Source organism: Vanellus vanellus (genome assembly GCF_965231255.1).
Source record: "Vanellus vanellus genome assembly, chromosome: 2".
NCBI lineage: Eukaryota > Metazoa > Chordata > Aves > Charadriiformes > Charadriidae > Vanellus > Vanellus vanellus.
This window is the reverse complement of record NC_138906.1, coordinates 265,229-278,534: the sequence shown is the minus strand read 5'-3', so window position 1 is coordinate 278,534 and position 13,306 is coordinate 265,229. Positions and strand designations below refer to the sequence as shown.

Below are 13,306 nucleotides of genomic sequence, written 5' to 3'. Positions count from 1 at the left end.
CTCAGAATAAGGTGCAATATATAGGAAAGAAGCATGTGGGCTTCATTTTACCACAGGGATGGCATCCTGGACAGTAATGAGTCTGAAAAACATTTAGAGGTTGAATGGGAGCGCATTGCTGCCAAGGCCGTCCTCCTGCCAGACTGTGTAAATAATCAAGTAATGTCAAATATGAATCTAAGGTTCCTGAGGCATTTGTGTGGATCTCACAGCCACACGACTAAGAATAACTCTTACACAATCATAGTGCAACCACATTTTGGATGCTGTGCGCAGTTTTAGCCCCTCCATCTCAAAGCAACGCACTAGGGTCGGTAACGGGACAGGGAAAGCCTGTGCTTGTGGTTAAGGGTTGGGTGATGGCTTCCACGCAGGGAGTGACACAGTCGAATAGAACTACAGACTGAGGAAAGAGAGAAATCACAGGTGTCTGTACAGTTTTGGACAATATTATAAAGAGGAACAGACTATAGTTGCCCACATATTCTTAGAACACAGCTAAAGGGCATCAAATGAAACAAGAAGGTGACAGTGTACAGACAAATAAAAGGACGTAATCAACACAATGTGCAATTAAGTTATTCTTGCCACAAGGATATCAGAATGTTCAAATATACATTGGTCCAAAAAGTGACTGGTCAAATTTATGGAAGAAAAAAAAAAATCTCTCTACAACTACTGAATACAAAGATGCCCTTTTGACTCCAAAGTACCTGAAATGCAATTTACTGAGCTCAGAGGTGGGGATGGACATCCTAGGGAAGGGCTTTTCTACACTTGCTTTGTCCTTGTACCCTCCTGTAAGTACCGTTATGGTTTACTAGTCCACCCATTAAGGCATGTCATGCTCTTTACTGAGGAACAGGGAAGACCAGGTCAGAGTCGAGCAGATACTCGAGGCTGGGAATCCTACAGGGAGATGCTGATGCAGTTAAAGGAAGGGGATACCAGGAACGGGCGATGCTGCGACTGCATGGAGAGGGTCAGAGTAAGACCCAGTGGCCGCAGCTAGGATGGAAACTTCTGTCTAGAAATGGGATGGACTTTTTTTTCCCCCTGAGCACACCATTGGACAGCCGCACTGAGAACGTGGCAGTGGACTTGATTACTTCAGCCAGTCAGGAGGGTGTCTCTTGCTGACGGCTCTGCCAAAAACCAGGGTGGATGCTGGAGCAGGAACAGCAGCGTGTGCCCGGGAGACATTCCCAGCGAACCTGGGACAGAGCAGCAACCAGCAGCTGCCTGTGCAGTTGGTAAAAACACATCAGAACCACATGCCCCCATGCTAATAATGTCACACGCTTGCTGTCCTCGGTTTGACCATGGCCCTCACACTCAGGACACCCAAATTTCCCTGGTGTAACTCCTGTCCCAGCAAGTACATTCAATGCTGCATTAGAAATTTCCCCTTTAGAAACCTGAGAAAAAGTAGCGCAGCTTGTTATAGTGCCAAAATGTGCTCTGGAATATCAAACCTTTTAAATTCTGTTCTTGTAAATGCTTTTAAAAATCAATTGCCAATTGATTAGCATAACTAAGTTAAACTCAGCGCATTTGTTCTCAGCCTGCACTTAGCTTGAACTTTTCTGATTGTTTCAGTTCTGAAAAAGGGCTTGAGTGCCCAAAGCTTTTCTGGTGGGTTGGTTTTTTTTTTTTTTGGTTCGGTTTGGTTCCCCCCCCCAGTTCAATCAGTCAATCTGTAAAAGATACTCCCCTTTTCCTATTGGCCTCACATTCCTTGACAATGGTTACTCAGTGGTATCCTTACACACAATGAGTTCATGTTCTTTTAATTTCAGTGAGAACCCAGATGAAATCTCACCCATGGAGACGTGTTCCCGGGCACGGCCCGCCCCTCGCAGCCACCTGCCTGACCGCAGCCCTCCCACCTACACTGGGATCCCCGTCTGCAAACCTGGTAGCTCTGAAAGGGACCCTGGAAATGCGTTGCAGTCCCAGCACGGGTCCTTCGCTACAGCCAGCTCCTCTCCATGCCGAGACACCTTTGTCCAAAGAGGGTCCGGCAGTGCCCGAAGCTGCTCCGCCCCCGTCCACAGTGGCACCACACACTCCTGTGTCTGCACAAACCACTGTGGGTTCACCCCTTTCAGCCTGAGCCACCCTCATCACCCAAATGCAGAGCAGACTTCAGAACCAGCAGAAGTAATCGGCAAGACCTGGGGTGCAGCTTTAAGCCTAACAGCTGCAAGAAACAATTACAAAATAAAGCAAACCATTAAATTCAATCCTCCCCTGTCCTTAAGGTGATATTATCTTAGTGGCTGAGCACACATTACTGAACATATGACATATGTTATCGCCGGCATATGGACAGGGCCAGAAAGAAGAAGAAGGGCCGGTAAACCAGCCCCACGTGTACTGCTCCACAGACTGTCTTCATACCAACGGTATCCCTTCAGGATAAGGCAATTCCAGTCTGTGCTGCCACCAAAAGGGACAGACCCTCTTTCTTTCTGCTCCTCCTCCAGTCACAGACATGATCTGGCTCATGATGGACCCTCTACAGTGGGGATTAGAATGTGGGAATAAGACTACGGGACCTGCTCCCGTAAACAGATCACCATGAACAGCTACACGAGCTCAGCCAGCAGGAAGGTGGTGACTCCAGGCTGGGCTCCTGCTCTGGTTCAAGGGAAGTGCACCACTCATCTGTGGTAAGAGTACGGGCCATTATCCAGGTATTTTAAAAGTTTTGACTCCCCTGTTCCCTTTGTCCCTGTTTTGCAGTCTCGGTACATCACCTCGAGCCAACACCTCACCTCTCTGCCCATGGATGTCATAAAGCCCACTGATATTTTTGAGATATACCATCTCTATACTGCAATAGCAGTACCTACGCACATGGGCTGCCACAACTGATTCCCTGATGTCTTTTCTAAGCCTGTAACATGTAGACACATCCCTACTGTACCCTATCAGCATTCACGCTGTGGTGCGTCACTGGTGTGAGTGCATTAGGAACAGCACACTGAACCTCACACTTATTTCAAGCTTGCTGCCTCAGAGCAGCACAGTCTGGTTGTGTAAGGTGGTGACAATTAGTGGAGCAGAGCTACACCCCGTGTCCCAACAGGGGCAGAAAAAAACAGAAGCATCAGGTCTGTCGAACTGCTTTGTTCTGTGTGTTCCAGTGTCCTGGTGCTGATGTGGGTGTTAACAGAGTCCTTGAAAGAGCAGTGCACCACGAGGTGGAACCCGCAATGCTGCCCCGGGGCACCCTCTGCCGCCCAGCGCAGCTCAGGTACTCCTTGGCCAGAGGCAGGAGTGGAGTTAGCTTACAGCAAGTCCTTAAAGGATGGTTAGTGCTTTGATTTCTTTATGACTGTCTCTAAATCGCAGGAACAAACCTTACCCTTCACCTTGCCTTGAGCGCGGCGCAGTCCCGGCAGCAGCGTGTGCACCCACACTGCACTCTGGCAGATGCTGGCGGCGCTGGCGTGGGGACCGGCGTTCCCAGGGCACGCTTCCTCCTTGCCCCACAACGATGTCCCCGGTGCTGGCACAAGCACAGCTGTCCTGCCCCAAGCTGCAAAGCCAAGCAGCCCCAGACATCAAACCTGCATGGGAAGCATTTGTTTGGGAGGCCCCACACCCATTTACCCGTGTCCCCTGAGAAACAGACAGATGCACAGGTCTGAGTGTGCACATGCCACTAATGCACATCACATCACACGGATGAGATATGTCAGGACAGCCCAAGGCAAGGCAGAGGTTGCACTCTGGTAGGTATATAGAAAGACCAGGTTTTATTCCAAACAGCTTTGGGTACAAACTGTAAACAACTTGACTAAAGACAAGACCCCAAGTGCCTGGGACACCAGAGCTGCCTTGTTCATGTTAGAGTTTGTAGATTTGGGATAGGAGACTGAGATCCTACAACTAGAACTGTGATCAGGGCAGAATATTTGCTCCTTGTCCCACAAAACGCCCTAATCCCCATATCTTGCTTTTCTCAGCGAGTCTGGAGTTTGTCCTGATTAATATGGGTAAAGAGAATGCTCCAGAAAAGATGCACGATGCAGAGCACAAGGCTGGCTGGGATAGGGACACGGGGACAGGTTGGGCACAGGGGGCTGGCGTGGCCTGGCAGGAGGCGTGCGAGGGGAAGGGGTTGGCCAGGAAGGCACAGACTGCGCCGGCAGGGCTGGAACATCGACGCAGAATGGCACCAGAACCGCAGCCCTTAGTAGAGAACATCCTCAAAGCTGAGCAGCAGAAAACGGTGCAAGGCACTTGGCAGCTGCAGCTGAGACAGGACCTGAAGCAATCGGCCCTCCAGGAAGGTCCTGAGCGTGCAGCGAGCCAGGTGCTGCAAGGAGCGAGGTCTTTGCTCCAGGGAGAAAAGCGACTGGTAGAAACGTGGGTATTTCTGCAGAGAGAGAAGAGAGGCCCAGAGGCAGATAAAGCTGAAGATACCACCCCGAGAGCAGAGTTAGAACCAGATGCCCCTTTACCTTAGTCAGTACAGTGCATCCTTCTTACCCCCCAACAGCAACCACTGCCTTGCCCTGCAAATCTCCACCCAGCCCCAGCCCTGCTCCAAACCCCACTCAGCCCCATGCCGCCTCCAGCACCGCGCCGCCATAGCCCAGCTACGTGTTCTCCAGCCAGCAGCATGCATTCCCTCACCTGTACAACCTCTGCCGGAACCGCTTCCACCCACTCCTCGGAGACACGCACGTGATCGTAGCTGTTCATCAGGGCCTCGATGACCCGTGGGCAGGTATGGCAGTACCGCAGCACCTGCGCCAGGGAGACAGCAGATGAACACTACCTTTGGGCAAGGTCCTGCAAGCCCCACCTTCACCTCCTAAAAAGCTGCACGTACTTAAAAACAGCCTTGGCAAGTCCAGGGAACTAACGTCCTTCCCTCGCGCTGTCCCAGGAGATCAAACCCACCGGAGATCAAACCCACTGATGGTGAGAAATGCTGGACCCCCAGAGAGGGTGCCCAAGCCAACACCCAATACACGCAGCACAGTCACATTCAGCACAACAGGGTCCCAACAGCCTCTCCTCAGCCACAGGGGCTAACACACATGGCGGCGATGCAGACCTCCATCTGCCTCGCTGCCGCAAGCAGCTCATAAGCAACCAACACTCTGCTTTGCGCCAGGCTCCTTCCCTCGCATTTTGGCAGTTAGAGCACGAGCCTCTGGGGCCAGGACTGACACCCGCTTTGTGTGCAGCGTGATGAAGGCACACCGTGCCTCTGCTGAGGGTGCACGGGGGTCCCAGGGATGTTTTGTGCCTGTTCGACACAGGGCTGCAGAGACTTTCTGGACCTATGCTGGGTACAACGGGTGTCCTAAGAAGTACCATCCCCGTGTCAGCTGCTACCCAGAGCCCTGGGAAGGCATCATACGTGTGTTGTGCAACACACCTCTGGTGTGTACCACATCTGTGCAGGCAACACGCTGTCGCTGTGTATTGTACACCCCCAGCGTGGCCTCTAGAGCACACAGCACCCACGCGTAGCTGCACCAAGGCAGATCCCCCAGCTCTTGGCTCCCGCTCCCCACGGCCCAGGCCAGCAGTAGCTGTCAGACTCTATTCCGGCTGTACGAGTGATCCTCATTATCTGGCGTTAATAGGAGATTAATTAGTGTTAATTGTTGATTTTCCTGTATTTTCCCAAAGGGGAGAGCAATCTGCTGATCTCCGGGCTGGGTAATTATTGCACTGCTCAGGAATTAAGACAGGAAATTAACCCTTTGTTTGCCAGTGTCTCGCATAGACAGCATGAGCTGGAGGGGATGCCCCAAAGAGGAAATACATCCCCAGGGAGGAAAACGGCCAACACTTTCCAGGGTAAGTGATTACGGAAACTGAGCAAGTACAGCCACCCAGCTTGGCAGACAGAAGCAGGCGACTCCTACCAGAGAACACACCCCAGGAGAAACCTTCAGGGAATCCCAATCCAGTACTGCCAATTCCCTCCCCAACCCTGGAGGAGACAGGCAGGACAGCAAGCGTGCTGGCACAGAACAAGCCCTGCTGTGCAGAAACATCCTTGCTCTCACTGGGGCCCCGATGCCCACAACCTTCCCTTCCCACCGCACTGCCGGCGCAGCTGTGAGCCCCGCACCTTGAGCAGGGAGCCAGGCCAGACGCGGATGGCGCCGTGGTTGAGCAGGGCTCGCACCACAAGCTCCGGGCGGTGCTCCAGCTTGTAGGCAGTTGCTTGCAGGATATTGTGCAGTGCCGTGTTGCCACTGTAGTTCATGACGTTGACATTTGCACCCCGGGCCAGCAGTAGCTCTGCTATTTGAGCATTGGCATTCTTGCAGGCCAGGTGAAGCGGGTGCTGGCGGTCCCGATCTGCAGCGTTGATGCTAGCACCGCTCTCCACCAGCAGCTGGCAGACCCGGTAGTAGCGGTCCATGTCCTGGGGCTGATGGGGCTGAGCACAGCCAGCATTCAGGGGTGTCTGACCCTCCTTATTCTCTGCCTCCAGCTCTGCCCCATAGCGCAGAAGCAGCTGGACGTGGTCTGTCAGGCCATGGCGTGCTGCTACGTGCAGTGCTGTGTCGTCTTCCTCCTCGGTCCGACTGTTCACGCTGGCAGCATGCTGCAACAGCTGCTGGGCACACCTACGTGGGCCAAGATGTCTCAGTGACAGGCTCTCCTCTCCAGCTCCTATCCTACCTTCCCCGTGCCATGTCTGCTCACCCCACAGCTTTCACTTTTCCCCCAAATCCCTGCTCCTCATGCCCTGGTGCAGTGGTTTTAAGCCAGGATGACAGACGAGCATACTGTCATCCCAATTCTAGCCCATTCTCCATAGATCTTTAATAAAGTGTCGTCACACCCAGAGTCTGCTCCCACACCCCCACAGAGGGCTGTCTGCTCTCTGCACAGCACAAGCCCCGCACTTCTCAGTGCGAACCGTCGGCTCGGCATTGCTGGTGGGCAGCAAGACAGCAGCACCAAGCCCAGCTGCATCATCTGAGGTCCAGAGCCTGCAGTCATTTCTTGGACTGCAGAGGTGGCCCTGGTCCAGGAACAGGCAGCAAGGCCACCCCGCTCCGCAGCCATTGCCACGAGACAGCAGCCCGCCCACAGGGATGGGCAGGAACCCCTCCTGCACAGGACGAGGCTCGAGGGGAGGGAGGCCCGCTGTGTCCCTGGGTAGAACTCACTCAAGGGAGTCGGGGCTCTTGCAGAGGTGCAGGGGCTTGTAGCCATCCTCAGAGACAGCCTCAGGGTCAGCGCCAAAGCTGAGGAGCAGTCGCACACAGTCCGTACTGGCCGCTGCACAAGCCTCATGCAGGGCAGTCTTACCCCCAGGTGCAAAGTTGACGGCAGCGCCCCGGAGCAGCAGGAGCCGCAGGCAGTCTGCGTAGCCGCGGCTGGCTGTGATGTGCAGTGGCGTGGTGAGCTCCTGCTCATAGCTCAGAGACCACAGTCCTGCAGGGAAAGAGAGGTCAGGGAGCCACATCCAGCCATGGCACACAAAAGCACCCAGTCCTGCTCTTTCCCCCGGGGTGCCTGATGCATGTCCTGCCTTGAGAGACTCGGGTGTCCCCGCAAGGGGCTGCCTCTTCCTACCAGTTCCCGCTTGGCAAAGTCCCTTGGACCGGCCTGCCGAAGGCAAGGATGTGGGGTGACTTAGACTGCACAGCCGTGCTGGCAGGGGGTTTTGCACAGCAGGAGCCTTGGGGCAGAGGCTGTTTCCTCCAGAGTGTGCTCTTCACCTGCAGCCCAGTCCTGCAGCACGGGGTTGCTGTTGACAGGAGGACAGCGGATGAGGGGCCTCAGGCACAGGCAGGGCCAAAAGCAGCAAGGTGGCTGGGAAGAGCACCATGTATGAATCATAGAATCATACAATCATCTAGGTTGGAAGGGACCTTTAAGATCATCTAGTCCAGCCATCAACCTAACACTGCCAACACCACTACTAAACCATGTCTCTAAGTAGCACATCTACCCATCTTTTAAACACCTCCAGGGATGGAGATTCCACTACTGCCCTGGGCAGCCTGTAAAACCACAGTAAAAACCAAGAGGTGCTGGAGCAGGCTGCTACGCACACAGGAGATTCAGACAAGCCCTGAGCATGGTGCCAACAAGCATCTTCAGCAGAGATGGACATCTAGGGCCTAGGAGAGAGCAAGGGGTTGAAACCTGCCAACTCTCAAAGATGCTGACCCAGCTGGAACCATTGCTGAGCTAGTGCTTTCTGCTGGCAAACAGCCTGCAGCTCTTACAGGACAAGGACTCTGAAATCCTGCTTCTTGCTGCCCTTCCAGGCTGGGCTGGAGGACCACATCCCACACTGCATGACACGTTCAGCACTACGTCCCCCTCACCCTTCTTGTGGAAGCAGTGTGTGGTCAACTGTTTCCCAGGGCCAGGTTCAAACAGAACCACCTCGAGGACCTAACGCAGGGCTGTGGCAATTCCTTGCCCAGCACAAGCCACAGAGAGGACCAGCAGCCCCACGCAGTCTGCACACAGATGGAACAGGCACACAGAGCCAGGCTGCAGGAGGAGAATAACCTGGAGCTTGAACCTCCTTTGCTCTGTGGGGGAACCCAGACAGTTTCCAAGGACTTGCACAACCCCTGATGGAAGGGCCGGGTGCCCCAAGCACCGCTCAGGGTCCCAGACACACGCACGCTCTCTCATAAGCAGCCCAGGGGAACCCAACCACAACCCCGTGCTCTCACTGCCACCTCAACTCCTCCATAACCCAAACTGTACACACAGCACACAACAGCAACAGCAGTGCCCTGAGGTACGGGCAGAAGGCTCCAAGCCCCCGCGCCGCACCACCTGCCCACTGCCCCCCCGCGTACTCAGCCAGCGGAAGTTGAAGCGGTAGTTTTTCCACTCTTCCAGGTCACTGGTGTCAAACACGGCATTGGGACTCAGGTTGTTCTGAGGGTCGCTGAGGATCTCTGCCACGACCCCCTGGTCCCCAGTCAGCAGGGCCTGCCAGTAGACCTGGGCAGGACCATCAGCCTTCCGCGTGCAAATGGGCTCCTGATTCTTGTCTCCTCTGCCCGTGATGTCACCCATGACGCAGTACCCAGACCCTCCGCAGAAGCCAGGGCAGGACCTGCTGCTGCCTCACCGGCCGGGCTCCAAGCCCACAGGTACAGCCTCACTGGAGCCCTGCGCTGCGGGCTGCCCGTCCGCCCTGGGTGCTCCGCAGGGAGGGAGGACATGTCGCATCACTGCTTGGCCCGGGCTGGGTACAGCTCGGGTCTCAGCTGTTCTATTCTGGGAGACCTTGTGACCAAAAGTTTGGGCCAAGAGGCTGATCAGGACACTCCTCTCTGCAGTCACTGTCTGTGAAGGGAAGCCCCTAGGCAGGGCAGGGCAGCAGAGTAGCCTGAAGGGCAGAAATGGAGACAGGACATCACTAAGAAAACAGAGGGAAGTAGTGTCATGCCCAACCATCCTGCTGTCACCCAGCTGCTGTCCCGACTACAACAGTGCAACCCCGCTGCCCCCACACACCACCAGCACACCTTTGTGCAGCCCCTGGCTCCTCGCACACCTCCAGCACTGCTCCACTTGCCAGTGCCACCTGAGCCCTCGGCACTAAATGGGTTTTTAAACAAGCCACAGGAGAGTTCTTTTTAATCAAAGCTTAAAGCCAAAGGAGAGGTAGAAATAGGTACAAGGATGGGAAACAATGGATTACAAGTGAAGTAAAAGCATAGAAGGTAATTATCCTTTAGACCCCTTCCTACTGTTCCTTGAAATTCAGCCTTGCTGAGAGCTCTTGCATGGTTTCAGTACTCCCTTTCCATCTTCTGACAGCCCCCTCACTCAGAGTTCCTCACTGCAGTCCTTTCATCTCAGATGGCACTCTCCCCTATCCCCACTTCATTGTATAAACCCACCCTGCCCCTACTTTGGTTATAGAACTGCACCCTTTGCTCACAGTTCGTCAGCTTTGTGAGCATTTTGTTCAGACCATATGTTCTAAAAGAACACCTCAAACTGCATGGAAGACTAGCAGTGTTTAGTTTAATTTTGCATCATGGAACTATTCAGATCACGCAGCTGAAAACAAGTGACCCCAATAGAACACCAAACAACAATTACCTGGGGGACCAGAGAAGAGTGTAAGATAGGGAACTTTACCCTTCTCAGTAATGAAAATAAATGACCAAGTTCTATACTGACAGTCTCCAGCATCCTCTGTCTGTGCAGACTTCACCCCCTTGTCTAGCTGAAAATGTAGTGCCTAGAAGGGTAAAAAGAGGGAAGCACCTGGCAGACTTCCTCACCTGATGGGATCCTCTATTTCCCCAAAGATATAAGCAGGTATCCCACGAGAGCCTGAGGTTCCCAATCACAAAGGCACCGCCAGGGGGGCAAAAGGCTGTATGAATTCGTGTCAGTAACGCCATACAACTTACACTTCCTCTGGGCTTCTCAAAATATCAGTAGGGATGACCTGGGAAAGCCCAGGTCACTAGAATCTACTTCTAAGGTTGCTGGCTGGGTAAGTTTTAAGAAACTGCCCCTGCAGGCCAGTGAGCTGTATAACCAAAGCCTTAGGTAGCACTAAGGTTTGCTTTTGGTTTTTGTTCTATATCCTTGTATAACAAAATTTTGTTGTATATTTTTTGGTCTGTGCTTGATCTTAGTTGGTTGTGTTCAAATCTTGAAACTTTGGTGATAAGAGCAATTTCTGAAGTTGTTTTACATCAGCTGTTCTGTTTTCTTTGGGGCATAAATCTTTACAAACAGACTGACTTGCTGTTCAACTGTCTGTCAGCCCAGCACAACACAGGAGTTAAAACATGCAATTAATATTTTACTGACAAGTGGTCTCAGTTACACAAAGGGTAATACCTTTTTTATTTTTTATTCCTAAGTAGACTGTGACAATTTAAAACCTGGCTCATACAAATCTTAGACCTCAGTAAATAATCTTTATCACCCACAAGTAGCACCACTTGCATCTGCAAGCCCACTTTACCTGATTGTCTCTTGCTAGTGTGGATCCCACAAAACACTCGGTCATGGTCAAGCTTTATCCATGTGCTCCATAGCTTTGTGTCAGGACACTTGAAAAGAACTCTACGGCATGTAGTGATAGGACAAGGGGGAATGGCTTTAAACTGGAAGAGGGCAGGTTCAGATTGAACATTAGGAAGAAGTTTTTCACTTTGAGGTAAGGCAGTGGAACAGGTTGCCCAGAGAGGCTGTTGAGGCCCCATCCCTGGAGGTGTTCACGGCCAGGCTGGACGGGGCCTTGGGCAACCTGGGCTGGTGGGAGGTGTCCCTGCCTATGGCAGGGGGGTTGGAACTCGATGATCTTCAAGGTCCTTTCCAACCTAAACCATTCTATGATTCTATGAACCCACACCTCTGGGAAAGTGGCCTTCAACAGCTCTTCCATTCTGGCACAGGGAGGGGCTTTTGCCACCAGCCTTCTCTGAAAAGAGTGGTGCAATTATGGCCCCTCCACACCTGACACTCCCTGTCTTAAGCTCTGGAAGTCTGCCCGCACCACGCTACCGACAGACAGCAGCAAGGACACACATGTCCAGATTGCTAAGCTCATCTCTCCCTTTAACACATCAGCTACGCTGATTGCTGAAAGTTCATAGATGGCATTGATGAGAAAGTAAGCAATAGGGACCAGAGAGTGTGGAAGCATGTGCAGTGGCCAGATACAACAAGTATCTGGGCAAGGTACAGTTAGGTGTACAGATGGGAGGAAACACCAAGGATGACCAGCTTCTACTTCCCATCAGTCAGGACAACCTTGCTTCCACCGTCTCTCTGGTAGACCAGATTTCTGCTCCCCTTGCCCAATCCACCTTACAGAACAGAACAGCTTGCCGGGTGCAAACCCCACATGCAAAAATGCCAAACAGTAAATGCTTTTGCTCCTAAGCAAAGCCCCCCACTGTTAACCACATCAACCCACCTGCAGCTTCTCAGAGTCAGTGTTTGGAGCAGGGATCGCAATGGTTTTGCTTCACACCCAGATTTCACCACAGCAGCAGGAATAGGTAGGTACGGAGCAACTGGTCCCTGAGCAGCTGCCTACAAGGCTGAAACACAGCTGTGCCTCTTCCTCAGCATATGGGCTACGCTCTGCCTGAAGGGCACCACTAAGACCTCTCTGCTCTTCCCAAAGCACGACACAGACTCCAGTTTCCAATGAACTGAAGTAACAGACCCAACTTAAGATATAAGGCAGGAAAAGCACCCTCATGCCACCTGACGCCTCCTTAGCCAAGCCCCACCACCTCCTCACACATACTTCACGTCTATCCCAGCAATTTCTAACAGGACACCCCTGATGTTGTTCCTTTCTAGCAGCCCTTCCAAGGGCCCTTTTCTCACCATTTCCCAGGAGATGTGCCTCTGGCCACCTTTAACACGCCTGCTACCCTTTGGTCTACAGCCCTGGAATACTCCTTCCTCATCGAAAAGCCTTTCTTCCCAAGTCCCTCTTCCACCACCCTCTCTCCACTCTGGGGGATTCCTCTCAACACTTTTCTCATGTATCTGTGCTCTTTCTCTGGTCCCCATCCTGGGCAACTCCCACACCCCCATGTCCCAGCCCTGCACACCCACCAAATTTCCTGCTAGTCCAGCGCAGCTCATCACCCTTGTTCTCAATGATGAGATTGACAGCTGCACTCTTGGTGAAGTACTTCTGCACCATCTCCAGGTCCCCAGTGAAGAGTGCATTCTGGACCAGCAGATCCCGGCACTCCAGTGGCTCCAGGCGGCTGTTCTGGCATCGCTGGCCAACCGGGCTCAGGCTGTGCTCACTGTGGTGGTACCGTGACCTTCTACGCCGAGAGTACTTCCACTGATCCTGCTGCTCCTCATCCTCACACTGCAGCAAGCGTCGTGTGGCAGAGCTGAAGTGAAAGGTGCAGTCCATCACAGGGAACAAACGGGACAACTCTGATCTTACAGTAAACAAGCTGCTGCAGGCAAGAGCCTCTTATCCAAGGCCACGTCCTTTGCAGGTCACTCCTGGGTTCCAGCTCCCCAGCGTCTGGCTGGATTCAGGCACAGGCCTGACTCACTGAGTATAAATAGTCCCACTTGGCAGCTCCCCTTCACCAGTTCCCTTCCTCCAAAGAGCTTATTTTCAGCTGCTGGATGCAATCCCCAGCACGGATTAGGCACAGGAGAGGGGCAGCAGGCAGCCCTGAAACACTCTCTATGTGCCCACTAGTTTGCTCCGCGCCATGCTCCTGCTTGGAAAGAAACAGCACGAGGTGGCAGCAGTTGGGGTCGGGGTGGCTAGGGAAAGGTCCGCAGCAGAGGTGCTGTCAGAAGTCATAAG

The 13,306-nt window shown here is 53.1% G+C and overlaps 1 protein-coding gene across 1 annotated transcript; it reads right to left on the bottom strand.

Annotated features, from left to right (window-relative positions):
- Positions 1 to 3,752: 3,752 nt before the first annotated feature.
- ASB10 (ankyrin repeat and SOCS box containing 10) lies at positions 3,753 to 13,011 on the bottom strand. The gene is made up of 5 exons (XM_082479205.1): positions 12,580 to 13,011; positions 7,164 to 7,431; positions 6,110 to 6,614; positions 4,651 to 4,764; positions 3,753 to 4,390 (listed from the first exon to the last, which is right to left on the bottom strand). The coding sequence occupies exons 1-5, from the start codon at positions 12,893 to 12,895 to the stop codon at positions 4,205 to 4,207; spliced, it is 1,389 nt and encodes a 462-aa protein (XP_082335331.1). The 5' UTR covers positions 12,896 to 13,011; the 3' UTR covers positions 3,753 to 4,204.
- Positions 13,012 to 13,306: the final 295 nt, after the last annotated feature.

What these genes read in the sequence shown, in the direction of transcription:
- ASB10 (XM_082479205.1), bottom strand. Translation starts at nt 12,895, where the DNA reads ATGGACTGCACCTTTCACTTCAGCTCTGCCACACGACGCTTGCTGCAG. An exon ending in AAGAGCCCCGACTCCCTTGA is followed by an intron (nt 6,615 to 7,163) that starts GTGAGTTCTACC and finishes TGGCCCACGTAG; the next exon opens with GTGTGCCCAGCAGCTGTTGC. An exon ending in TTCCGGCAGAGGTTGTACAG is followed by an intron (nt 4,391 to 4,650) that starts GTGAGGGAATGC and finishes CTCTCTCTGCAG; the next exon opens with AAATACCCACGTTTCTACCA.